This window comes from Penicillium malachiteum, assembly GCF_028827825.1.
Source record: "Penicillium malachiteum strain IBT 17515 chromosome Unknown utg000001l:1.0-8184562.0:1.0-8186909.0, whole genome shotgun sequence".
NCBI lineage: Eukaryota > Fungi > Ascomycota > Eurotiomycetes > Eurotiales > Aspergillaceae > Penicillium > Penicillium malachiteum.
Genome location: NW_026643094.1, coordinates 6,702,283 through 6,728,236, shown reverse-complemented (window position 1 = coordinate 6,728,236; position 25,954 = coordinate 6,702,283). Strand labels below are relative to the sequence as shown.

General features: G+C 45.6%; 9 protein-coding genes across 9 annotated transcripts; 6 read left to right on the top strand and 3 right to left on the bottom strand.

The window, feature by feature from the left end:
* Positions 1-364: 364 nt before the first annotated feature.
* N7483_002503 (ferric reductase family protein) lies at positions 365-2,189 on the top strand (the record flags this gene model as incomplete). The annotated part of the gene is made up of 5 exons (XM_057085940.1): positions 365-887; positions 943-1,668; positions 1,770-1,795; positions 1,855-2,036; positions 2,104-2,189. Exons 1-5 carry the CDS (start codon positions 393-395, stop codon positions 2,187-2,189), a joined length of 1,515 nt encoding a protein of 504 aa, XP_056952089.1. The 5' UTR covers positions 365-392.
* An 837-nt stretch (positions 2,190-3,026) lies between these two features.
* N7483_002502 (uncharacterized protein) lies at positions 3,027-3,602 on the bottom strand (the record flags this gene model as incomplete). The annotated part of the gene is made up of 1 exon (XM_057085939.1): positions 3,027-3,602. One exon carries the CDS (start codon positions 3,600-3,602, stop codon positions 3,027-3,029), a length of 576 nt encoding a protein of 191 aa, XP_056952088.1.
* Positions 3,603-4,130: 528 nt separating this feature from the next.
* N7483_002501 (uncharacterized protein) lies at positions 4,131-4,784 on the top strand (the record flags this gene model as incomplete). Its single annotated transcript, XM_057085938.1, has 3 exons — positions 4,131-4,252; positions 4,276-4,547; positions 4,597-4,784. The coding sequence occupies 3 exons, from the start codon at positions 4,131-4,133 to the stop codon at positions 4,782-4,784; spliced, it is 582 nt and encodes a 193-aa protein (XP_056952087.1).
* A 203-nt stretch (positions 4,785-4,987) lies between these two features.
* On the top strand, positions 4,988-5,299 carry N7483_002500 (uncharacterized protein; the record flags this gene model as incomplete). The annotated part of the gene is made up of 2 exons (XM_057085937.1): positions 4,988-5,024; positions 5,088-5,299. 2 exons carry the CDS (start codon positions 4,988-4,990, stop codon positions 5,297-5,299), a joined length of 249 nt encoding a protein of 82 aa, XP_056952086.1.
* A 918-nt stretch (positions 5,300-6,217) lies between these two features.
* On the bottom strand, positions 6,218-7,558 carry N7483_002499 (ankyrin repeat domain-containing protein; the record flags this gene model as incomplete). Its single annotated transcript, XM_057085936.1, has 1 exon — positions 6,218-7,558. The coding sequence occupies one exon, from the start codon at positions 7,556-7,558 to the stop codon at positions 6,218-6,220; it is 1,341 nt and encodes a 446-aa protein (XP_056952085.1).
* Positions 7,559-8,513: 955 nt separating this feature from the next.
* N7483_002498 (uncharacterized protein) lies at positions 8,514-8,861 on the top strand (the record flags this gene model as incomplete). Its single annotated transcript, XM_057085935.1, has 1 exon — positions 8,514-8,861. The coding sequence occupies one exon, from the start codon at positions 8,514-8,516 to the stop codon at positions 8,859-8,861; it is 348 nt and encodes a 115-aa protein (XP_056952084.1).
* A 944-nt stretch (positions 8,862-9,805) lies between these two features.
* On the bottom strand, positions 9,806-10,240 carry N7483_002497 (uncharacterized protein; the record flags this gene model as incomplete). Its single annotated transcript, XM_057085934.1, has 2 exons — positions 9,806-9,943; positions 9,992-10,240. The coding sequence occupies 2 exons, from the start codon at positions 10,238-10,240 to the stop codon at positions 9,806-9,808; spliced, it is 387 nt and encodes a 128-aa protein (XP_056952083.1).
* Positions 10,241-11,028: 788 nt separating this feature from the next.
* N7483_002496 (uncharacterized protein) lies at positions 11,029-11,880 on the top strand (the record flags this gene model as incomplete). The annotated part of the gene is made up of 1 exon (XM_057085933.1): positions 11,029-11,880. One exon carries the CDS (start codon positions 11,029-11,031, stop codon positions 11,878-11,880), a length of 852 nt encoding a protein of 283 aa, XP_056952082.1.
* A 6,186-nt stretch (positions 11,881-18,066) lies between these two features.
* N7483_002495 (uncharacterized protein) lies at positions 18,067-18,913 on the top strand (the record flags this gene model as incomplete). Its single annotated transcript, XM_057085932.1, has 2 exons — positions 18,067-18,151; positions 18,216-18,913. 2 exons carry the CDS (start codon positions 18,067-18,069, stop codon positions 18,911-18,913), a joined length of 783 nt encoding a protein of 260 aa, XP_056952081.1.
* Positions 18,914-25,954: the final 7,041 nt, after the last annotated feature.

Below are 25,954 nucleotides of genomic sequence, written 5' to 3'. Positions count from 1 at the left end.
ACGAACAATCAGAAAACCGTGACGGGCCGTCACTGGTGTAGATCTGGGAGTAGACCATGGAATTTTTGTCCCCGCCCTTTCATGGTGTGCAGAATAAGAAAGGGACCCAGAAATTGTAAATTAGATAGCCTAAACTCTGAAAAGGTATTCAAACAGGAAATTTCCAATTACTAGAAAAGGATCCTCTTGAAACCATGGCTTTCCACCTATTGTTTTTGGAAGACTTCTATTTTTCATAATGCAAGCTCAGTTTTGTTTGTCTTTTTCCATAACAATATTCATCAGTGAGTCAATCCTGTTTATATCCCCTGCTACGTGTGAATGTTAATTCTATTAAGTCTTTTCTCTTAATCTACGCTGACAGCTCATTTGAATATCTCAACACCTCGGCAATGGACACACTTACGATATATGCAATAACCGTGGGTGCTTTACTTCTGCTGTTGATCACGCATAGACTCCTAAACATGGCTTCGCACTGGAGAGACGCATTTCGAGCCTTTTTTTGTCGCCATATGGTCTATCCTTGCGTCATTTCTCGCCATTATTTTTTCGGCCCGTGGTCACGAATTGTTGTTTGTTTCTATCTAGTCTACATGACTTTGAACTCTGTCGTACTCTTCTACAACTCACATACAATTTCATTAGAAAGCGTTGGGCGACGTGCTGGATCTCTTTCCATTGTGAACATGATCTTTCCCTTGCTAGCAGGCCATTTAAGCCATTCAGCAGACCTTTTGGGGCTTTCATTGACACTCTACCGGAAGATACATCGAGCTTCAGGGTGGATGGCTATAGGACTAGTCATTCTCCATGCCGGTGCCTTATACTCCGATATGAAAATCTCTAGTTCAGTCTCAGATGGTGACAAGCTTTTTGTGATTATAGTGAGTGATTATGTCAATTAAACTGCGCAAAGACTCATTCTTAGCCGAATAACAGGCTGCAGGCTGCTTAGGGGCCCTTGGTCTGACGGCTCTCCCACTCGTGCGGCGAATTTCGTTTGAAATCTTCATTCGAGTACACCAAGGTCTGACAATAGTCTGTGTTTACGGTATTTGGAGACATATCCCAAAAGACTCTTTACTTCCGGAGCTTTATATTTTGATAGGAGTCAGTCTTTTTGCTACCACTTCAAGTACGTACCTCATAAAGTTGCTTTACCGGAATGGTATATTTTCAGGAAATGGATGTCCACGAGCAATTTTATCAAGCAGCAACTGCGACTTGGTCAAAGACAGAGAAAAAGCGGGCGCCCTATTTAATATCCGTCTACTTTTGCCAAGGCCAGTCACAGTAAAGGCCGGTCAGTATATCAATTTGTGGCTTCCTTCAGCCACTATGGGGTCTTGGATGCAGACGCATCCATTCACCATCATATCCTGGTCGCAAAAGCCACAATCGTCAATAGAGCTTTTGATCCAGCCACGAAAAGGCCTGACCGCTACGCTTGCACACCAAGTACAGAATGCGGGTCCTAGGGGATATTCCTGCCTAGCTGTGTATAGTGGTCCTCATGGGCTCAGCGAGCCTGTTGAAAGCTACGAAACTGTCCTTCTTGTCGCGAATGAGGCTGGTCTTTCAGCTGTGTTGCCTTACGCGAAAAAGCTGATCCATGGTTATAACACATGCACTTCTCATGTTCGTCGAGTGCATCTTCTGTGGCAAGTTCCAAATCGCGGTATGCTATCAATCGGTGAAAAGAATGAACCACGCTAATGATTCAGAAACCGCAATTGCGGTACAGGAACAACTCAATGACCTTCTAGATGATGACGTATTGGATAACGGCTACGTGGGTCGAGCTTTATATTTACACCGACGCAATATCTAACGACGGCAATAGATTCTGAGCATATCAATTTATGTTGGAGAGGGTGCTAAACTGCGTGATATCCCTTTCGGAAGACATGAACGAGCATTCCTCTATCAAGGAGTCCCTGATTATTCATCAATTATTTCCGGGGAGGTGTCTGGCGAGAACATTGATAAGACATCACGTATAAGGGACACCCAGGGCAAATTACTTATAATGGGTAAGTGTAAAATTCTTTCCTTTCTTCTAGATGTCAAGACTAAACAAAAGGAAAGTTTCTTCGGTAGGCCAAGTCCGAGATCGATTGCGGAATATCATCCGTGGCCATCTGGACCAGGATATTCGCATGGCAGAACTTGAGTACCAATTGTAACTTAAGGGCTCAGGAAAGAGACAACGAAATGTAGCAGTGACATCTGGAATATATTGTACACAATTATGAGTATCACAATTGTACTCCAGTAAGGCACTTGCATCTATCAATGTATATTCTTTCAAGTTTGAATTAAGCTACTAGTAAGCACAGAGTGGCTTCAGTTGTGGTAGACCACTTTGGAGGTGCAATATGTTCTAGACATGGGTACTACTCCTTGCAAGGAACTGTCAAACTATAAAATGGAAAAAATCAAAATATAGATCTACGATGGCGTGTATAACCAAAAGGTTCGTGTTGAATGCAGAGCAAACCACGCGAGAGACACTAGGACCTCTTTACGAAAACGAATTTTGGTTATGAGGGGGTGCTTCAAGACTCAAGAGTGAGCGGGGATTCTTTTGAGAAAAAGCTTTCGGATAGACACACCTTCATGAGAGTTTTTATCGAGTCGGCAGAAGTTGTCACCGAGAGGAAAGAAACTGGAAGTGAATCAGACGGCCAGCGGTCCAAGTTGTCGATGCCAACTTTGCCGTCGTCCTTCACATATTTTTGTAACAATTACATTACTATGTTCCCCACAGATTTTATATCCGCCCTTTGAGACTGGCCCTTTGATCGAGAAACGCATTCGTCGAGCCGGCCTAAAGCCCTTGTTAGAGTGGTAGAAAGAGATTTTCTGAACCTGATTCTTACCAATCTTGAGATTTCTATTTGTGTCCATTAAGATACTGGAGCTTTCCAGGGAGTTATGATGTAAACCCCGAGAGATAATGAATGAAAGACCACTTAAAACCTGCCATTGAGGTCAGAAAAGGGGAAATCAACACAGGGTGGTTATTTCTCAACTTGAGCCAAGATCGCACTCAGCTGCTCCTCATCAGGATAATGTTGACAAGCCACAATATTCCCAAGTGTCAAGGGATAAAAATCAGCAATCGTTGATGATCCATCTTTTGTAACAAAGCATGTCATCGCCGAGGCAATATTCTCGTGTTGAGTGAAAATAAGGCGGTGGAGAAGCTCACTCAGCTTATCTAATTTATTCACAGAGAAGCTTGTGAGAAAATAAAGTTCTCCCGGCTTGGACTTATCTACTACGACCGTCATTTCTCCGGCAAGATCGCACTTGTAGAGTTTCTTGAAGTAGATCCAAGGTGATTCGGTCCGAGTACTTATTCCAGTCTTTTTATGGGCCTTTACGATACCTGTAAAGGTGTCATCGTTTGAGGTTTCTTTTCGTTTTCTGGATAATGTTGATGGGCCGTTGTCCCGTTTCAGTTCGCGTTCTAGTCGAATGCGATTCTGGTCCAAATGGATTCCCTTTGTACCCGTAGGCAAATGCTGGTCATCAAGACTCTTATCTCGAGGGATGTCGAAATGGGTGACTCGTTTGTTTTCGCCCTGCGGCATATTGGCAGCTTTAGGGGTGGGCATAATCCCTGCGATTTTTTGAAGAAAAAAAAACAACAAGGGGAGGAGAGAGAGAAAGCAATCGGAGGGCTCTAATGTCTCCACGAAAATGCGTGTCAATGCATGGAAATAATCGATTCAAATAAAAACAAACCCATCGGTTCGTGGAATATTTGAGGAATACTACGGAGGAGATGAAAGTTAGTTATCATACAGAATCGAAGCACAGAGCACATGATGCCAAAAAAGCAATTTATCGTGTCTGCGACCCTAGAAATGATCCCTGCTAGTTTGAAAGCGGGGCCATACATCAAACTTCGAATTAATTAGTGATACCCTTGCAACCCTACAATCAATCTGTTGCTACGAAGATAGATTTTTGAATTTTCCTGTGCGATAGGTCTGTTATTTAAAAGACCAGCCGAACCCCTCTAGAACTGACGTATGCCTTGAAAGCCCCTTTCAATGTTGTCTGGATAATCACATAAGAAAACAAAGATAATTCAAGAGGTTCTAACAAATTCCGCGATGCGGCGCGCCTTTTTTACTGAAGATGAAGTCAAACAGTCTGACGAGCGAAGACTTAAATACCAAGGTACTGCTCGGGTGAAGATTTCGGAAATTGAATTTGGGGCGTCAAATTCCAGTGGGTAGATGAAAATAATGTGAAAAGATTATGCGATGTTTTTCGCAAAAGTCGCTGTCGACGTTTCGAGCTCTCCAACTATGTACCTGCAACTTTGTCCCAGGAGGCTCTGACAGAAGCACTGAATAGAGCTGGTACCCCTGCTCGCTCGCTTCTCTTGAGCTCTGGAAAGGATATACCATTCTTATCCTTCTCAAAGGGTCAACTACAAGGCCTCTATGGGCGACACCGCTTGCATGCAGGGTTTAAGGTGCTGGCACCTGCTGAAAGATGGTGGACCGTCGATTTGTATCTCCATGGTGAGTATTTGAAGTTACCTTTCCGTCTTGATGTTGACATCTTCGGTAGATATTAGCGATGCTCTCAGGACGTCAATTGTCGAAGAGTATTCAAACGAGAAAGGTTCAATAGACAGAGAGATATACAGGAAATTGCGCCAATACGAAAGCGAAGGCAATGAATTGCTTTGTCAAAAGTGGCTTACACGCTTATCCGATTGTAAGCGCAAGCATCCCGCCGTTGATAAGGGCATTTAGACTCGGAGAAAGCCCGGCTATATGTACAGTGCCGCCTGTTATTGCCTTCCATGTCTCTGACATGGATTTACTCTTTCAAACCCTAATCACATGATACTGTAAAATTACAGGTTCTGCATCAAACATGTAAACTTCCTGACAGATGTTACAGTATATGGTAGGGTGCTTTTGGCTGTCGCCAAGAATACATTGAAGCAAGTCACATGATCATCTTCGTTCGAGGTTCCCGTGCGTGTTGTCGTAAGTCATTGACCCCGCGCTGTGAAATCAAAGCGTAACAGAAAACTGCTCCCCACCCTCCAGCAAGACAAGCTGGCGAACAAAGCATGACTACCTCAAATCCTATCCCTTCTATTCCTTCCGAATTCGATGATAAGGTTGATAATGCTGATGCTGACCTCCCTTCCGGACACGTATGGGCATATCCATGCAAGCTTCCTTCGTGTCCCGACTACGGCAAGTCCTGGGTCCTTCGAAGCAACTCCATCTGCAGGAGCAATATGCACACAAAATAACAGCAATGACACCAGACGCACGCCGTACAATCGAGAAAAAGTGGCGTTATACGACCGATCCTCATCTGCCGCCTCGGGCGGCCCCAGATTTCCCTTCCCGAGAGGATCCAGACGAACACATATGGGAATATAGTTTCAGAGATAACACTGGGAAGATAATAACGGGCAGGGGCACGAGGAAACAAATGGAAATGCATAAGCGTCAGGACGCCGAGAAAAGCAGGGAAGGCAGATAGCGTAGCTGCATTCTCACTGGTGCGTTGTTAGCCCACTAAATGTAGCCTATCGCGACGAGGTGGAACTGCTGTACCGAGGAGATACAAATACGTAACGAAGTCTGTATTTAGCTAGCCGTGGCCTTTAGCCCTTGACAAGAATTAAAGAGTTTATGACCATGTTATCCGACAGGGGCAGCTTTCCTTTACGCTGCCAGGCATAGACTTTTCTTGCCATTATAACTGGTTTAGGTAACTGCAGTTGCTAGGTTAGGAGGAGTATGAACAAGCAACACCATAACTTAGGGGGTGACACCGATTTCCGGGAATTCTGTATATATCTATAGATTTTCAGACTCTTCTTTGGTATGATAAGAAATTCATGACCATGATGGTTAGAGAAAGTTCTAATTTGGCGGAATGTATGGAATCCAACTCAGATTCCATCCCCTGAAAATATCGAAGACAACGGATACTGCTTTGGGTGCTAAAGAATCTACCACGAGAAGAAACTTTTTTGAGATTGCCTTGTAGTATGTTTACGCAATTTACTATATGGGTGGGTAAGATTGAGAATCAGAGAAGTTTTTTCCAGGCATCAAATAAACTCTACACAAAACCTTATAGACCTATCGTGCTCTGGTACTCGATACTCCAAACCCAACTCTACTCAAGACAACCGTAGATACATTTCATGCAAAGCCTATCTGGAAAGAAGTCGAACAATTTCGGAATGTCCTCCATGCTGTGCCCACCAGAGCGACGTGCGTCCTTGGTCATCAATTGTGGTAGAATCAGTATCAGGATGTCGCAATAGATTTTCAGCGCTTTCGCGTAACCCGTTTGCCGAAGCGAAGAGCAACGCAGTAAATTTGTGAGGGCCAGGCTCATTTACTAAAACAGAATCGTGTTGGAGAAGAAGGGAAACAGTGGAAGAATGTCCAAACATGACGGCTACCTGGAGTGGAGTCGTCCCTGTGGGGCTCTTTTGGTTGACATCGATTGACTTTTGTCGCAGAAGAAGTCGAACTATTTGGTACTGCCCTGCACGGCATGCGCACCACAGTGGGGGAATCACTCGTCGAGACTGTGCATTGAGCTGTATGCCAGGTTGTTGCAACAAGAGATAGGCAGCGCTGAAAAACGGAGCCTCGGCTGCACAAGCTAGTGGCGCTACGCCCGATCTATCAGCCGTATTGAGCTTCAGACCATTCTGGCGTAAAAGAAGTCGCAACAATCTCTCTTTCCTACCACTTACAGCATGCCAAAGAGCTGTGCGACCATTGAAGTCCTGGTAATTCACGTTGAGATCTGAATTGAGAAGGAGAGACTCAACGAGTCTGGTGGAGTTATGATCACTGAATTTCCGGGCAGCCAACAATAGGGGGGTGTCGCCTCCGAAGTTAGGGTAGTTCACATTTACCCGCTGGTTCTGGACCAGGATTTGAACAGACAAGTAGTCCTCCTTGCTAATAGCAAAATGCAGAGGGGTTTGCCCAACATTGTTCTCCACGTTGAGCTCTACTCGCGGATCCAATAATAGTAGTTGAAGAATAGCATACTGGCGGTGCTCTATAGCATACATGACTGCTGTCATGCCGGCAGAGCAGCGATCATTGACATCGATATCCGGTTGCTGGAGTAGCTGCCTGACTATGGCGACCGTACCACAGGCAGTCGCAATGGAAAGAAGACCGCGGCCTCTGAAGTCACAGCAATAGCCAACATGTGCTTTGTGTTTGAGGAGCAAAGCCACCGCTTGTGGATACCTCAGCTTAATAGCCAGAAGGAGAGTTGACTTTCCACCGTACTCGGAGTCTAAACTCGCACCATATTGAAGGATCCATCGTTCTGCAATATCCAGTCTCTGATGTGAAACAGCATGGTAGAGTGGCGGGATTCTCACAGAGCCAAGACAATGACAAAGTGCTGTTGTAATAACTGCGTATGTTTTTCTATGGAAGAAGCATAGATTGAATAGGGAGGGCTTGTCGAGATATGCACAAATATGGTAAAGCAGCGCGGCTGGGAGTTGATGAAGCATATTCGCTGTAGATATTTGTGGAAGTTTTATGACGGGTCAAAACGACAAGGAAAGTGCAATAAAGCTTCCGTTTATATGTTTTTCATTGACCCGCATATAAACCTGACCAATGTAGGTCCCAGGAGCACTTTGATCTAAGGAAACTCAAGCTCCTCACTAACTTCATGGGCTATGTGTTGAATCGGGGCGCACATTCTAGCAGCTTACCCCTTTATCATGACAAGCAATATGTTGGACGATTCCGTTTGAATCCCACCATGCGGCGATAAGCCACCGGTCCTGGGAGACAGTTCACAGGCATTGTCAGAATACTTTGCTAGAATCCAGCATCTGAATAGGGCGAGAGACGAAAATGACAGTTAGGCCTTGCTACTTAGCACTTTCAGGAGCCCGATACATGCTTACGAGGGTGCTACAATGCTACAATGTTGGTTTTCTGCCTGATTTGTGAGGTCGGGATGTATAACTAGCAATGTGCGGGCTTGACTGAATAAACCGTCACTTATGAGGCAATTGCCACAGATGATGGGTCTTTACATATGTATGCTTTGAAACTACTGGATCAAGCATTTCTTGCTCCTGGGAGCGCGTGTGTAGCTCAGCCGACTTTGTAACATACCCATCTCCCTTCACACCAGCGATTCTCGATGCCTCATAGATGAGGTTAAAAGACAACATATAGAGGGCTAGGCGGCCACACCATTTTGTTCGGTCTCGGGATAGAATCCAGAAGCAAAATGTGTAATGTGTTGATTGATCACCGAAGTTATTTTCAGTGGCGGTGATTCATTAATGTTTGGTGAGGCTGAACGTTGAACCATGAGAACGAAACCAAAAAAGAATAACCCACAAAAATGACTTTTTAACCTTCATACAAATAATGCAAGTTCTCTTCTCTTGTAAATTATTTCTTATGCAAGCTCTGAGATCGAATTGCCAGCACCTGAGCACCACCATGGAATATGTTTGGAATGGTTCGTATGGCCTGCCTCTGCAAGCTACCTTTGCTGACAACGTATTAGAAAATGATTTTGATCTGGATCTCCACCAGATCTGGGAAGAGTCTGATCTACCAGCACCGCCTCCGTGTCTTGCGACAGAGTTTGACGAGACCAAGCCCGAAAGCTCGCATGCGGAAAAGACCATGGCACATCGTGCGCAAGATCCCATTGTGGAATGCTTATTCTACTCCAACACCAAAAGCAATCATGCTTTCCGTGGATGGGGCCGAGCCCACTGCTTCTCTCGACAAAGTCCGAGGATATCTTCGTCTACATTTCAGCCTTCTTGTCAGAGAAAATAGGCTGGTTGGAAGTTCGCCTTACGCAGCTGGATCTATTTACCAGAGGCGTGGTGGACGAGCATCTGTTCTTCATCCCTCGGATAGAAACAGCGTCCTGGAAGTTTCAGCATATACGACAGGAGATACTTGACACTGTCTCTCATGCCACTTGCGTGATACCGGGCTGCCACTTTCGGTTATCCGTGTGGCCACGCTTAGAGCCATTTCCGTACTCCGTTTCGTCCACTCTATCTCCCTTGGCGGCATTGCCTACTACGCGTTCTCTGTATCCTTCGCATTTTGTACGGAACCTCTCAGCCAACTAAATATGAGACTAGTACACACCTACTGTACAGTCGTTCTCGAAATCGGCTTGACCAGTACACTCTTCGACTATCTTTCTCTGCCCCACTGCCAAGCCTTTAGCGCGGAATATCTATTGGGCTGGACGCATCAAGTTGAGGGGCCCCATGGTTTAAATGTCACCGTGCAAGCTCGGGGAGATCACACCGGACCGCAACTTAATGGGGTAGGCTCAGTTAACGATAGACGCTAAGGCCTTGGCGGTGGGGCCAAGAAAGAGATTCGAAGAGTGTACTGGTCAAGCCAATTTTGAGAATGACTGTACAGTTAATCCTGTTAATCACAGATGTACATTTCCTTACCAGTCCTCTAGAAGGTCAGGAGTACATGATCCTAGAGATCAATATAAAGGTATATAAGCCACTTATGTATATGGCTATAAATCAAGACTATTTGAGCTTTGTCGCCACTTGTCATAGAGAATTTGTATATTTCGATCCTCTATTTGAAATTCTTGCTAGTGGGTAGCTTGAATGGAAGCATCACCATAATGACAGCCCGGAAAACTCCTGAAATTCAACATTTCCTTGCCCGGGGCTCATATGGAGAGCGGAAAAGACAATTGTCCTATTGTCTTATTACATGACTGATCGGTGGAACGGTCACTCTTGCTGGGATCGTATCATTGCAGGCGTACGTCTCTCCCAAGAGCACCAGAGAGCCAGGTACTGCTCGACAAGATGGCCATCCTCATTCACCAGCCGCTTCGCTATAGTGTTAACGGGCCATTTACGACCGACCTAGCACTTGATCAGCTGAGCTCAGTCCATTTTATTACGCGTAATCACCTCATTGGAATAGGAACCATCTTGTTCGACACTAGGAAGGTGGTTTGTCCCAGAAAGACCTGACGCGCTGCTCGGGCTCCTGGATGGCTCTCCATCAGACATCACATACGAAAGATCCTCACTTGTCTCTGAGAGCTCGCCGGCGGCTTCTGTGGAGGCAGTAGACCGTGTCTGAAAGGATCCTGTTCCTTCGTAGTCACTGCACCATGACTGTACTTCAAATGCTTCGTTTCCGTGGTGAATAGACATCTTCAGCTGTCTCACGACGCGAGTGCCGAGGCAAGGATAAACAAGACAAAGGATACATACGTCCAGAAGGCTAGAATGGGTTTGATTTTCAAAGCAGCACAACACTGCAGTATGAGCTAGGACAGGCAAAATCCGATTGGCAAGGGTACTGGTTAAATATTATTTCTTTGTGAACGGAGTCGTTGCGTCATTGAAATCCCCAAGTCTTTACGATCCATGGTGATCGTTTGATACTGTACCGGGCTGTGGACTTTTTGATTGGTAACCTTTGGTCTTGACAAAACGGACGTCTTTTGAAGCCGAGATGCGTAGAGGTTCAACAAACACTGTTGAATCATGTCGGCGTGTTGACACAAGCCACTTCCACCTCAAAATAGACCTACAGCTGCTTCACCGATGGTCGTTCTGATGCCCCTATATGGAAGTCTACGAATGGCGCTCTTTCCCCGCTGAATCAACGTCCCTGATTCAACATGAAAAGTCACGCCACTACGCCCAGCAGTCAACTGGCGGTTGTGTGTGAATCCCCAAGCGACGACGCTTAGGACAGACAACCCTCGGTCTGCTCATAAATACAGACCTAAATTGTTCGAAACTCAAATTCCTGGCCGTCATATGCTATATCAATCGCATCTAATCATTGTTCCAATCAAGCTGCGGCTATCAACTCCTTTCGAAAGTTATCTTACTGCGGGTCTATATCACTTATCGACATCACTCGTTCGACATAATTCAAATGAAATATGCAGCGAATTCTGAATTCAGCGCAGTCTCAACATGGACTCACAATGGCAGTTACGCCATCGCTTCACGAGACATGCGAGGACAAGGATGTCTTAACGCAGCGAAATACTCTTTTGACCGACAATGCTAGTCCAGCATCGGTGGAAGGTACCGAATTCAGTTTTCCTGCCGTGGAGACATTTCCACTTAGGAGATATCCAACATCGGACGAAAGAGGCAATCTACATGGTCACTGTTCTTGGAGCATGAGCTGTCCGCTCTCCAGGGACTGCGAACAAGGTAGACTAGGCGTCTTACATGTACCCTGCCCAGACTGGAGTGCACACTGCCATCCACCACTAGGGCTGGTCGCGCCTCATCTGCCTCCAGAGTGTTTCGGCCATATGCATCAGGTATTCGGAGCCTGCTCCAGCTCAGGCCTTTACTGTTGCAGCATCTTTCAAGGATGCAATACTCGAGACCAATGGGGATCCAGTGTGTGCGTTTATGAATCCCCGTCGGTTACTCAAAGCTCGCTTGATAACGACCGCAACATGTCAGGTGCTTCAAGGAATACGCACGAGCTGACTCATGATGGGATTCCCCACAAACCGTTTGCTTGCACTTTTACGGGCTGTCGTAGCCGCTTCAAACGCCGGAAAGCCCTCGAGCGACACTCTGTGGTTCATCTTGGAGTAAAGCCCTATGCCTGCTGGGTACCTTATTGCTATCGAAGGTTCCTGCGACGTGACAATCTGAACGCCCACTACTTGACACACAGAAAACGTGGGGGCCGGAATTTATACGTGGCCACTCTGGATCCAGCGAGTCCAGTGTTCGACACTGGTTATCGTGGTCGAATCACCCCAGAGGGATGGCCATTGGATATTCAGCGGCCATATCCTGTTCTGAATTGATTACGCACTTTCTACCCAAATATGTAGGAGGAAATTCATCTCGACTGGTCGGAGATTTCCCATTCAGTGACTAATCGGTTACCTGACAAAAATGTGGCCAAGAGGGACATGGGAGTATTCGTTTTGTTTTTCCCAACTTATTTCCAAGGGATATATTGTTTGTATCATCAGCTAGTGAGAGGGCTTGGTCATCTTGTTCATATTTCGCATTCGGTCCGATATTTAAATTTGTCTCTTTAGATTCAATTAAATTATTTGCTATCGTCGAAACGCCGATCTAATCATCAAAACATCTCTTCTTGGTTTGCTAAGACCATATTTGTTGATTTGCCAGGCAATAAAAGGAATTATGAGATAATCTAATTTATACTAGCCTTAATGGATCGAGTATAAGATACAGGTCTGCTCGAAATCCGTTTCACTATGTTCTTTCATTCGTGTAATTGAACCCTTAGCTGGCTTCTAATTTGACAATCATTACTGAGCTAGACTCGTTTGAGAAATATATGGGTCAGGCCAAGACTTTGAAGAATTTCGAAGAAAACAGGGGGATGAAGCTGATTTCGAGTAGCCCTGTATTGATAGACCACTTCAATCTTGGAGTTGATAAAACTGTTCATTGCATGCTGCCGTCGATGCCGTCGATCTACGCAACTGAAAGCGCCCTGGTTGTTGGAGAAAATGTCATTGATGTAGATCCTTTAATTGAGAATGTGTGCAAGCATGTTGAATGTAGACCACCGTCTATCTGTTGACGACTTATGATGCTTCACCACTCGGTGATCGTTGTTGATAACGTAGAGTCACAGATGTAGGCCATGCTCGGTTGATGATCGTGCCCAGCTTTGCAAACCTTGGCAACAGATGTCACCGACTGGTGAAGTTCCATGTGGGTCCACCTCGCGCCCAAAAATGAGTTCTTCCGTCTGTGCGCCAATCCATGGGTATGGGTACCCGTGGGTTTCGGTGAGCGCAACGGAGTAGGGACTTAGACTATACACTCGGGACGTGGACGTCCCTTTCTGCTCTCTACTCGACCATATCTACTTGGCCCCTCCTATGGTTGCATTCCTGAGCATTTCCTAAGTGCACCGGATAGCTTAGTGTTGGTAAGCTCCCAAAGCGACGGATATATATTTATCGAATGATCGAGGGTTGTAGTGGCATAAAATATTCAACAGACAGAATTGACGAGATTTACTCTCTAGAGTTGGTAAACTAAGTACCTCGCGATGGTGTTTGTTCTAAGTTGAATGAAAAGTGCGTCTGGTTAGTATCTCAACGTTAGAGGTTAACAACGAGGGCTGTACAAGTGAGAGATTGACAGCCATGGACCTCATAAAAATCCAGCCTCCGAGTATAAGGGTCCACTGAGTGTACTCTCTAACAAGATCACATTATGAGTGATATCACCAATATTTGTTGAGCCTGAACAGCCTTGTGAGTCAAAGGTGACATGAGTTGTGAGTGATTAGAGGAAGTCAAGTCCACTGGGCTCGAGAGACCTCTTTCAAATCGCTGTTCGCCATAAGATCTGATATAAAAGAGCAAACATCGATTGCAAACCAGAATATCCATCGAACATATTCACATACAATCCCTGAGACATGGAGAGCCCGAGGGAAATGTCCAAAAGCGACGGGAAAGAAGGTCATGGCCCGGGAAAGACTCCGAGTCAAGAAGACACCACCGGGCTTCAACCTGCCCCACAACCCTTTGATCATATGGTATGTTAGTCAATTTTCCGACCCGGATATTCACGACTAACAATCACAGGCTGATTAGGCATCGAAGGAATCTCTCGCGAATGAGCCTTTGCGACCTACCCTTGAAGCACTGGCGGAGCTCGATCGCAAGGACCCAAAGCTCGCTTTCCAAGCGGCTCGTATTCTGGGCATATATCGACGCCTGTGGGAATCTTGTGTGTCGAAGCATGTTGACTGCAAAAAGCAAGCTCAGGCAAATCAGTCTTTGGAAAAAGCGAGACTGCATCTAACAATTGAGAGAGAAAAGCTCCAGCGTCGCCACGATGAGCAGCTATCTCATCTTCGGTTCTTTGATCACGCTCTGCACTCATCTCGAGCGAGACTGACTGGCATCATCAGCGATTGGAAACAAGGCTCCATTGAGGGGGGCGAAGTCGGAGTGATAGGGCCTAATGTTGGGGTATAGACAACCGATGTGAAAGCTTAATAGTGTATACGAGGTTATCTGATGTTTTTTTGATTCTCAATTTCTTTTTACCTGTATACTGTATAAAAAACGCAAATGAAACCTCTCATTTGATGCAGGGTCTCAAGGATTCTGTCCTCTATTACGTATCGCCGTACATAATTTAAAGAAGAACTCAAGTGGCGATGAGGGCACTATAGCCACCTAAGAAAGAGACAAGGCTTCATTCTAGATCCGTCAGTTGGCGTTGGATAGAGATAGAACCAGTCCCTAATATATTATGTATAGCCAAAGTGAAATAAAAAGAAGGACGGATTTGAACGACTCCACGAGGGGTTACTAAGTAATTGAAAACGACAGTCCACGCCAAAAATAAGTTTTGGGAGTTGATTTCAGAATTTGTTAGATACACACTGTAAATCTGCCCAGATACCGCCCCCAGCTAAAGGAATATAATTGAGAGCTTCTTGGCAGCGGTGCATTGAGAAATCTTTTCATTCAAATAACTGAACTCATCAACACTGGTGACTAACTGGGATGGAAAGAGAAACTTCGCAGGCTTCTGTTTAGTATTCAGACATATTCCGTTCACTTCAAATTTGCACGTCTCGTCCAGCATGTCCATTTGACTCATGAACCATCGCTGGATCTTGCTCAGGCCCATAGATAGGAAAGGGCTGTGGGTCGCTGGCATGCAAGGCCGAGATGACACCATTCTGAAGCGCGCGTACGGCTTGTCTTCGATCCTGCAGTACCAAGCCTTGCTCTTCAAAACACTGCATTAAGGTATCACACTCGCTTACCAAGCAGTCGTTAAACTCTTGAAGTCGTCGATGTTCTTCCAATAAAGTATATCAGTGTGTAGTTAGACTTCATGCTGATAAGTTGAGGGAGCGACAAAACGCGTACCACTAGGGACGGTCCGCTCCACCAGTGTTGAGACCATGCAGCTATCACGTGGATTACATATACTGCTCCATCCAGCACAAAGGTGACAAGCAAACTAAGGGAGAGCCACTTGAAACAATTGTTGACGCGAAATCCCAGAGCGTTGAGTCCTCCCGATTTCGGAAAACCCTCTGTCCGGCGCCCACTTTCTGCAATTCACATTGGTTTTTGTGACTAGATGAACCGATGATTTTCCATACAAATGATATTGCATGGACAAGGAAAAGGATGACAGGGGAACCTGTGTGTAGGGATGTCAACAAGTCTTGAGCAGTTTGGAAGTCCATGGGGGCCAATTTGGTTACATAAAAAGGTGACTCCAAAAGGCATCAAATCTGTGCGAAAGCAAAGAGGCAGGCTGCACTTGGGACTTTCAGCACTTAATGAAGAGTTAGGGCGGCGACACAGGCCCTCAAATAATGGAGGATTGAATATTGAGGATCGAAAATTCCAAATCTCCTGACATGTACTCCGTAGTTGAAATGCAGGATGTGATCTGGAAGATGCACGGCCTAGGCCAGTCCGATATTGGAAGATTGAGACACGTACTTCTGGTATAGTGAGTCGATCTAGTGCGAGTGGACCCGCACGGCGCCCATTCATGAAACCAGATCTTCGGCCACGAGTTGAGGGCCTATCAGAAGAGGGTGACAGGGTGGTAGGAAATGGAGTTCCTCGGTGGGGAATAGTGAGCGCGACTTTTAGCGTGCCCCACATCAAGCTGCATCAGGTCGCAAGCACAGGCTCAACTCGAGTAGCCGATTCTATATTACCGTATCTGCCAGAGCCGTATAGTTAATATGGAAGATTGATAATATTCCTCTTATAAATACACGAGCAATGATCATTCGTCGTCTGACATAATGATTGCTTCGAGCTTAAACGAGGCCCTGATTATGTCCAGAGAGGGCGATTGATGATCGCTGGTTGAGATTTATTCCGTGCTTCTTCACTAAGCCTTAATACCACATAGTAGGTTCCTTCATTTTTCTGCACACACTGATGATGTACTCCCTGATATCCTGTATTTTCAGCATACAGTACTATAATAGACTGACACCGCCATTCATGGAACATGACGTCTAGTAGATCCGGATTATTGCAGATCAAACCTGCACTTTTCAGAGCCGGACTTTGGCAGGTGTCAGCCTCCGTGATCACAGTCCGTTCTACCTCAGTAGATTGCAGTGGATAATGAGCTGTCTTGCTAGTAGTAAATCTAAGTCGAAATGTATATTCAAGGCGTTCAATACATCGGCGACGCCCAAAGGACCAGGTTCGCCAACTAAATGTTGTTTATTACAATTTCTCCGCGTTTTTTATGTAGAGGTGTTTGCGATCAAGGCCAATAAAATGCTTGCAGATTTAATTCCTCCAAGATTATTCCATTTTAGGCAAATCTCTTTGGTGCACAAAGAGATTCGCCAAAAACGATCGAAAAAGAGCGCATTCAAAGTTGACCATTTGCTTTGAGTTAGAACAGTCTTCGTGATTTTAATCCTTTCTCTGGATTCCTCTGTCAACTAGTTCCCACAGGAATTCGTTCCTGGATCAGAGTCATGATTTTATGAGTACTGTAGCTTTGTTCATTCTCAACTCTTCAGTCACACACCAAGACTCAATTGACACCCCATAAAGCAGAGCTAGGCCGTTTAGTGATTTCTGAATTCATATGGGATTCACAGCCAGGTTAACGGACGTATAGAGCTTCTTTTGTATCATTCCGGTAGTGTAATAAAAGTGGTTCTACATCGCTGAAATGTGGAAAACACATTGAATTCGTTAGCCACGAGGACCAAACTACCTCAGACCAAGATAAACCACATTCTTAGGACCAGTTTGTTTGATGTAGAACGTGTCGCATCCAGCAATTCAAACCAATGATTGGCCGTAGATTTGAAGCTCAAGTCTGGTTGATGCAAATGCGATCTGCACCAAATGATATCCGCCGGACGGACAAAGCCGGGTTACCTCCAAATCAATCAAAATAGCGGATGACGCGGGGTCTGCCCCTGCGCATCCATCAAAGCCAGTCATATGGCGATTTGTCTGGTATCTACGCGTTAGTTTAATCATATATGGGTCGTGAAAGAATGAAACCCGCCAATTGATTTTTTCCGGCCCCTTTCCATTGAATTTCGTGCAAAACCTGGCCTGACTCCACACAGGGTATGGGCCATCAGACGATTCCAGATCAGACTGGCGCCAATCGGAGTGGAACTCTTGCAAACGGAATGAGCTTTACATCAGGGGCTAGTGAAAGCCTATCAAATGATAGCAACCCGGACAGGAGCCAATCAGACCACGATTTTCCGGAGATTTGTCCGTTAAAGTGAAACAGAATATCTCCACACCAAATTCACCCTGCGTTCGAGGGCTTTATCAGGCCAAAACTCCTTTGATATCATTCGTTAAATTTTATGGAGTTCCCAAGCACTTTGCAATCTATCTTGGCTCTTTCTAGGAGTGGTGCATACTGTATCTTCTTTGTGCTTTCAGCGGGTACCTCAGAAACTGACGGCATTTTACATGTACTCATGGGCGAATTTCTAGTCTGCGGTGGCTCATGATTGGGAAACGTAAGAATGTTGAGGGGCCTACTGTCACGGCGAAAATCAGTCCCAACTCCTTTCTATATCTCACCCGGGTGTTCGTGTCACATTGTTACAGAGAACGGATAGCAGGCATCTTGATTTGATTGGTTCACTTTGAAATCGTGGTAGCCTACTACTTATCACGAATTCTTCTCTCATTTGACGTATCAATAAGTGGGCGTCGCGACTTGCAGCGTACTCCACACATGCCTAGCCGTGGAGCTTTGCGCCCGACTCATTACCCGGGTTCTATACGATTATGATGCCGTAATGAGGCTGAGGCTATAAGAAGGTGGCGTTTCAGCTCGGGTGTACATGACGAAGGCTTGTACAGTCACTGGTACAAGAAGGATCAAGTGCTCTCAAATTGGAATCATCAAATAGCGTCACAGCTACATCATCGGTCAGCTTTTCATCTATTAAGAGATCCCGCATTCTAAATATCTTCTCTTTACCTTCTCTTACACGGAAGATGACTTCTCGGGGGATCCATGATAGCCTTGAAGACGTCCGTCCAAGGGATGCAAATTTGGACTTTGTGAATCATTTGCAGGCTGGTATGCTTGTCTTGAGAGAATGAAGAAGTTTTGCGAATATCTTTAGCTGACCAATTGAGCACAGGGCCTGGCAGTTCTCCTGAGATCCCCTCGGTGTCATACAAATGCTATAAATTCTTCAAAGCAGACCCAATTCCAGGCCAAGAGGCATCGTGGACGAAGGTCGAGCGAATTGAAATGGATCTCTCTCAAGAAGAGCTGCGCGAGGAGGTTCACAGACGAGCCGACAAATTCTCTGCGGGACATCAATATCAGGCTTTATCCGAGATCAGACAGGCCCATGTCAACCGGCTAATTCATGAGCATCGAGAGATGTTCCCGTGGGTTGATTGGAGTTGCGTCTATGCGAAGCAAATAGAACAAGCCGCAAAAGCTCGTAATGCCAATCGTGAAGATTATGAGACTGTCTCCATGACGGTGATCTTGATGCAAAGACCATTGCAAACATTGACACATCCCAGAACCCCGATGGGGGAATTGGTAGATTTGCGACAGCGTCATACTTCTCTTACTCATGTGGCACCTAGTACAACGGAGCAGCCACAAATGACTTCACCGAGTAATCAATCTCTGCTCTCAGATCAGTGGACGGAGGAACCTCAGATTTGGCTTCCAAGTGGATTCCCTGACTCAGACCTAGGGGAGGGTCATCAACAACTCCGTTCAATAATGACAGTCGATGGAACTGTGCAGACTCCGGATGATGAAGTCACTGCCACTGAGGCCTTCGATGATTTTAATGAAGCGAATATTGGAAGGTAATTTATACTTCACATCACAAATTGCACCGAAGGAGACTGTTCTGATTCTTTTCTCTCAAAAGGCCCAGTGTCTCCCAGCCAGGTACTATTGATCCTAGAAGTCTGTTCGAACATGCCTTACCGAATGGGTCGGCAAAAATTCTTCAACCTCACAATAGCTTCTCAGCTAAGCGACCTCGAGCATCAAGCGTTGACCTCGCAGGCTCTAGGCCATCAGGAAAAAAAATGCATTTTCATCGACAGAATGACAGAGAGACAATATACGAGGCCTGTACGGCATGTACAGGTTGTATTGCTCGTATGGCCCATTTGAAGAAGACCCTTGACGACCATACGAAACTGCTTCAGATGGTGATTAGAGATATTTCTGGTCTGCAGAAAAATAATGCCGAGGTCATTGGAGATGTATTTCATGCAAATCACGATGCTGCTAGGTGATCTGTGCGTTCAAGCCAACTAACTTGAATTAATGAGCCTAGTGGCATGATCTGGGAGGTTTCCAGTAAATATGATTCTAGAATTGTGGCTGTTTAGAATCGTAATCATCGCATATGAAGGGTGTACGATCCACTTGTCGATCTCTTGATCATCTGGATTATGGTTGGTAACTTATAGGATGTGAATGCTTCCCTGGAAGTGTCATTCCGGTGCATGGTTCCATGGTTTGAATTGGTTGATTTCTTCCATTTATCTTATTTTCCAATTTCTTCAAGAATTTCCAATCGCATTGGTTCCAGATCTTTCGGTCCTACATATGAGATCCGAAAAATGGTCTCGGGATGCTAGTATACGGCTTGACCCAAGAACTAGATGTCTGAATCTTCAGATGTTGAGACGATAACAGAAAGAACTCATAAAAACGCATCATTCCATGTAGGAAAAACACCTTTCATACATACGGTAAATCAATAGGCAGCAGGATGAATACAAGAAACCCTTCTCAACCCAAATCTAAGTTATTGAAGCTGACGTCAACTGCTGTTTGTTATTCACTCACCCGCAACCAAGTTTTTACAGGACCTGGCTTTGAAACGCGCTCTTCATACTATCCGTCAGTCGATAGCCTTCCAAAAACCCAAAGAGTATGCAAGTCCCCTGTTGTCACTACAGGCATTCGAATGCTCCATCCTTCATTCATTCCCCGTATTTCATTCCCAGATGACTAGTTGGGCTCGAACTACTAGAAAAATTCATCAAGCATCACTGTAGACAAATTCCAAAAACTCCTCTGTGGTCATATCTCGATTCGCAAATTTATCACCGGCCTCGACAGTGGGTCGGTAAAGTGTAGTCAAACAACCCGCTAAATGCTCACTGTTCAAGTCAGAGAGCAACTTATCGGAATTTGAAGTGTCAATAACACGTGGATACCTTTGCTCGTTCCCTGGCTATTGCGAGGGAGTTGATCCGGAATAAACGGTGACTTGATTTCTGAAAAATGTGACTCAGGAAGGAGTGACAGATACTATGAGGATAACATATGGCTATATTTTGTTCTGTCCGCGCCTGCACTGCCCCTCTCCCGGGTGCCTGTTGGCTGGTGAGTCGGCGACCTTGAGGAGGATTTTTATTCTTCAAATATCTGATGGCCATAATCCACAACCTTCTGTCACTTTGCCTCTAGATGTGGGGAAAACAAGCTCCACTAGGTGTTGGTTGCAAGGCCAAGGGATGTTGGATCAGGAGAAGGGGTAGAAGTGTTGACAGAGACAGTCAAATTTGGTGTCATCAGTTCGCTGGTCCCGTGCAATGACAAGAACCAGTAATGTGCTCACTAGCGTTAATACTCTCTCACCAATGCCCGCGCAGTCCGCTTCTCATCGGCCATGAGGTTTTATTCCGAGCCCAGACTGGACCAGGATCTGCTTCAAGCGCTTGAGCTAATAGGCTCAGCCGAAGCCACGGACTAGTGGATGATTACTATTGGCGCTACATGTAGCATCCTTGTTGCCTGTACTTTTACAACTTATTTTGCCTGATTGACCAAACTAGAACAAAAAAACGGATGGCTCTCACTAAGGACCACCTCTTCCACTCTTTCAGACATGTGGATCCCGGATATATGTAATCGGACTTTCCAAGAGAGGTCGTGATTTGTTAGTACAGATTGCACCTTAGATGCAAAAGATTTCTGAATTGTTCAATGTTGGAGGATTTGGATTTGGATGTCTACGAGTGAAGAAGGCCAGAAACACGTATTGAAGGAAGCGTGAGGAGGGAAGGATCTCCGCGTGCAAGTGAGAGCTAGAGTATATGGCCGCAGTGGTCCAATATCTACACGCGTAACGCGCCGGACCACTGACACACCCCCCGTAGCTCTCGCAGCACGGAGACCTCCGAGACCTCCTGAAATGTCCATTTCTGCAATAAAATAAAATCAGGTGTAGTTACCCAATTAGGAAATAATAGATCACATGATTTGCCTTCCTTTCTTTGTTCTTCTTTATGCATCCACCATCCACAGTCCTTTCCGGAAAGCTTTGAACTTGGTGGTGTCCAGGGCCTTTGTCAGGCCATCGGCGACGTTGTCCTCGCTGTCGATCAGCACCAATTTGATCTTGCCGAGTTCGATTCTCTCTTTGATGATGTGATAGCGTAGATCTAACCACTTTGTCGCTGGCTTAAAGCCGATACCGTGTGCAAGAGTGTATGCATTGTCGCTATCAGTGTAGATTATCACGGGGGATTGATCGAGTTGCTGCATGTCCACCAGCAAATTCTTCAACAATAAAGCCTCTTGCGATGCATGTTCGTATGCAATGTATTCGGCTGCCGTACTCGACGGCGCAATGAGGGATTGTCGCTTTGTAGACCAAGAGATCGGTGTCCCGTTGTACATGAATATCCAGCCTTGCACAGATTTCTTTGTCCAAGGGTCATTGCTAAAAGAGCTGTCGACGAAGCCTACTAGACCTTTCAGCGGCACCTTTTCACTCACTGCAATAGGGGCCTTCTTTCTGAATTTCAATCCTAGTCTTGGTGTCCCTGTGAGATATCGAATAATATGTTTCGCAAGCGCAGTGGCTTCAGTGGATGGATAAGCACTACACCTCTGTAAGACGCCTGTAGCGTATGCAATATCAGGACGTGTTTTCTTTGCAATCCATCCAATCTTTCCAGTGATCTCTGCAAGGGATTGAGCGTCTTGCTTGGATAGAGTCTTTTCCATTGGTAAGCTTGTGTCGGAGCCTGTGGCGATCGGAATTGTATTTGAATTTGCACTGGCCATATGTTCAGTGTGTATAACACCGTCAATGTACTGATGTTGAGAGAACAAGATGTCATTGTTTTCGAAGCTGATGTCGCAGCCTAGGAACCTCGTTGGTAGACCGAGGTCTTTGATCTCGATGTGTCTTTCAATCTCTTTGATCACACTAGAATTGATCTCGTCACTCATACTGGCCATCTTTGCGTCGTCCACGTAGATTGCAATCATACAAAGGGTCTTTTCGGCCGAATTCCCGCGGACATAGAGACATGGATCGCTCTGTGATCGTCGGAACTGCAATTTGCATAGTATTTCACTAAATTTCGTCCACCAGAGATGTGCAGCCTGTCGCAGACCATACAGCGCACGCTGAATCAGGCATATTTTTCCTTCTTTCGCAAAGCCTGTCGGTAGGCGCATGTAGACACGTCGATTATCAATTTCCGCATTCAAATAAGCGGTTATCACGTCGAATTGGCGAGCTTTCCAACCTTTCTCAGCGATCAGTGCATACAACAATTTCACGGTCTGGTCAGCAGCTACTGGCGCGAAATTCTCATCGAAATCAATGCTGGGACGTTGTCTGTTGCCACAGATTACCCATCTGGCTCGATAGCGTGTGATATAGCCATCTTTGTCTGTCTTGGTGTCAAAGACCCATTTCCCTGGTAGAACTTGCAAATGTTTTGGCTTTGTTATCTCATCCACCTCGATCCAGGCACCTGCAGCTTCCAATTTCGACACTTGTTCATCCATTGCAGCTTGCCAAAATGAGGCTTCTGGAGTGGTGATAGCCTGCTTATGGGTGGTAGGTCGCTTAATCTGCCAGTCCTTTTTCTTTGCCGTCTCAGGTCTTGATTCGCCATAATCATCATCATTATCTGTAAAAGCTGCCATCGCAATTGCACTTTCAAGGCCTGCAATGTAGTCGAAATCGTCTGCACCATCAGTTTGCGGTGGTTGAGAGACGCTTCTGCCAAGATCCTTCCAATTTTCGAAGTTTCCAAAGCGCTTCGGTTCCCTTGTGACACGTCCGGAACGTCTTGGAGCTTGCTCAGTTTCTGATTGGGTCTGACTAGTTGTTGACTGAGACCGACTAGTCGTTGTTTGTGGAGTTGGTGTTGGTGTCTGGTCATCATCATCATATTCGTCTGCGTTAAATCCTCCAGAGATTTCGTTATGGAATTTTTTCTTTTCTCTAAGAGGCGCATTTGTTTGGGGGAATTGTCCAATTACTTCAGGTGTTAAGGACTCTGATGTCACTGTCGCTGGTGTCTCCTCACGGTACTGCTGTAGCTGTTTAGTGAGGTCTTTAATTCGTCTTTCCAACATATCTGCACGTTGCTGATGTATGCGAGCTGCGGCTTCGAGATCCTTATTTGTTTTGTTTTGATTGTTGTAAAAGCGGCTTGTCTCACGGTGTAGAGACTTGTATGTATTGCGAGCACCTTTCAAGAGCTCTGTCAGGCGGGCAATATCTTCTCTGTCTGTGTCTTTCACTGCTCCTGTTACAATTTGACGGTTGATTTGCTCATTTCCTAGCTGAGAGATCTTGATCTCCTCAACACCAGCTACCAGGGTATCAGATTTGGTCTCCCAGAACATAACATCTCGGTGGATTGACACTTTCTTTGTGTAGGGGTCATAGATACGGAATTGGTGACCATTCTCTCCAATATAGCCTACGAGGTGGCCTAGCCATGCACGTGGACGCATCTTTTGGCTCTTCACACGCCGCTCTGGAGGGATATTCACATAAGCTTTGCAATACCAGACACGGAGATGAGCTAGTGACGTTGGCTGCTCTCTGCAATTCATGCCTTTATTCCATAGCTCTGCCGGAGATGGTGAGCCAGGGGCTTGGCGTAGCCGGTTAATGATGTAGGTTGCTGTCAAAATAGCCTCTCCCCACATGTATTCTGGGGCTTCGGCGTCGATAACCATTGTCCGTCCAGTCTGTACGATGTAGCCACCTGATATCTCGCTAAGACCATTCTGCTGCTGTGCATAGGGGGCGGAAGGCTCAATTCGTTGTCCATTTTCTTTTGCCCATGTTGTGAACTTATAGAACTCTGATCCACCATCACATCTCCACACCTGCGGATAGGCGGTAGTGTCATTCTTGATTTGCGTAGCGAATTTAATCATCTCGTGAGAAGCTTCATCCTTATGTTTTAAAAGACACGTAAATCGACATCTGGTAGCGTCATCTGTCATGATTAGAGCATAATTGTAGCCACCAAGAGCCTGTGGGCGGATTTGTTGTAGATCTGCATGGATCATCTGTCCTGGGCGCGTTGCACGGACCTGTGGTATGCGAGAGATTCTTTTCTTTGATTTTCCAAGCTTGCATGCGGTGCAATTAAATGGTTCTGAATGGTCCACTTCGACGTCAAGATCCTTCTCAGTGGCCTTTATTTTCGGGGCACCAGCATGTCCAAGACGGCGGTGGGCTATTTCGGCTGAAATACTTGCCATGGAGAGGCCAATTTGTTGTAAGCCACAGTCTTTGTGTTTGAGAAACGGCACTCCTGAGTGAAAGAAAACGCGTCCCACTACTGCCTTTGAGGCTCTGTCATGTAGGGCGTAAGTGTCATCGTTGTAGGCGAATTGCATGTCACGGCGTAGTTTACAAGCTCCCAACAGGTTATATTTCATACCTGGAGAGTACATAACTGGAATTATGACATCCAGTAGGCTGTTATCATCCTGTAATAAGGTGATTTTAACTTTGCCATATCCGCATGCAGTCCCTTTGTTTCCCGGACAGGAGGTTTCCCATTCATATTTAATACCATCCTTGAACTCGACGTAATCGAATATCCAATCTCTTTTTGTGCACAAATGATTGCCTGAGCCCGTGTCTAGGAGCCATTGCTGTGCTCCCAATTCATTTGGGATCTTAATGAGAGTTTCTTCGGTGTCCGGATCACTTGATAAGCCTTGTTTTAAAGGGGATGTTTGGTCCACAGCCATATCTGCAATTTCATCCAGAATCTCATCCTGTTGATCGAACATCTCTTCGTTCTGAGAGATGCATGCACGATTGTAAACTGACTGTATGTATTCATCATAGGGATCATCAGGGATCATCAAATTAGCTGTTTCAATAGCCATCGCATGGTAGTGGCGGTTATAGACATCATCAAGATAGGCGTCTGTAGCTATCGCAGCTGCGGCTGTTGCTGCTGTAGGGGGTGGTGGTGGAGAAGTTTCTTCTGTAGACTTAGTCTCTGATAGAGGTTTACATGTCTCGCAGTCCAGACCAGGTTTGTAAGCCCAGTATTTATCCAATGGAGTCCATCCTTTACGTCGTAGCCACGGACATAGATACCAGCATGTTTTGGCCTTATGGCCTTTGAGATTGCAATGTCCACACCCTCCAGATCTGTTGTCTTTTCTCTTTCTGACGATTTCGACCCATTCTTTTTCTGTCTTGTCCTTTGGAGGTGTTCTGTATGGCTTAGAATCCTTTTCCTTGTCCTTATTCTTGTCTTTGCGGTCTCGGCCGGTTGCCTGCATCGCGGGAACAGCGCCATCTTCATCATTCAGCCTTAGCTGCTGTCGAATGCTCTTTGAGTGTTGGATTAACATTGTATCGGTGAAATCGTTCGGGTTGATATCCTCTTGGTCTAGCTTCTCATACCACTTCTCTCTAACCTTATCCGGTACCTCGTCAAGCATAGTAATAAACGCCCAGTATGGGGATGGCCCCATTCCTTGTTTCCGGAGCTCAATAACGTTGTGTACGTATGCACGGACATAGTGAGACTTTAGGGGGAAGTCAGAACTTGACATCAGGCGGCAGGCTCTAATTCTTTTCGCTCTTGCCAG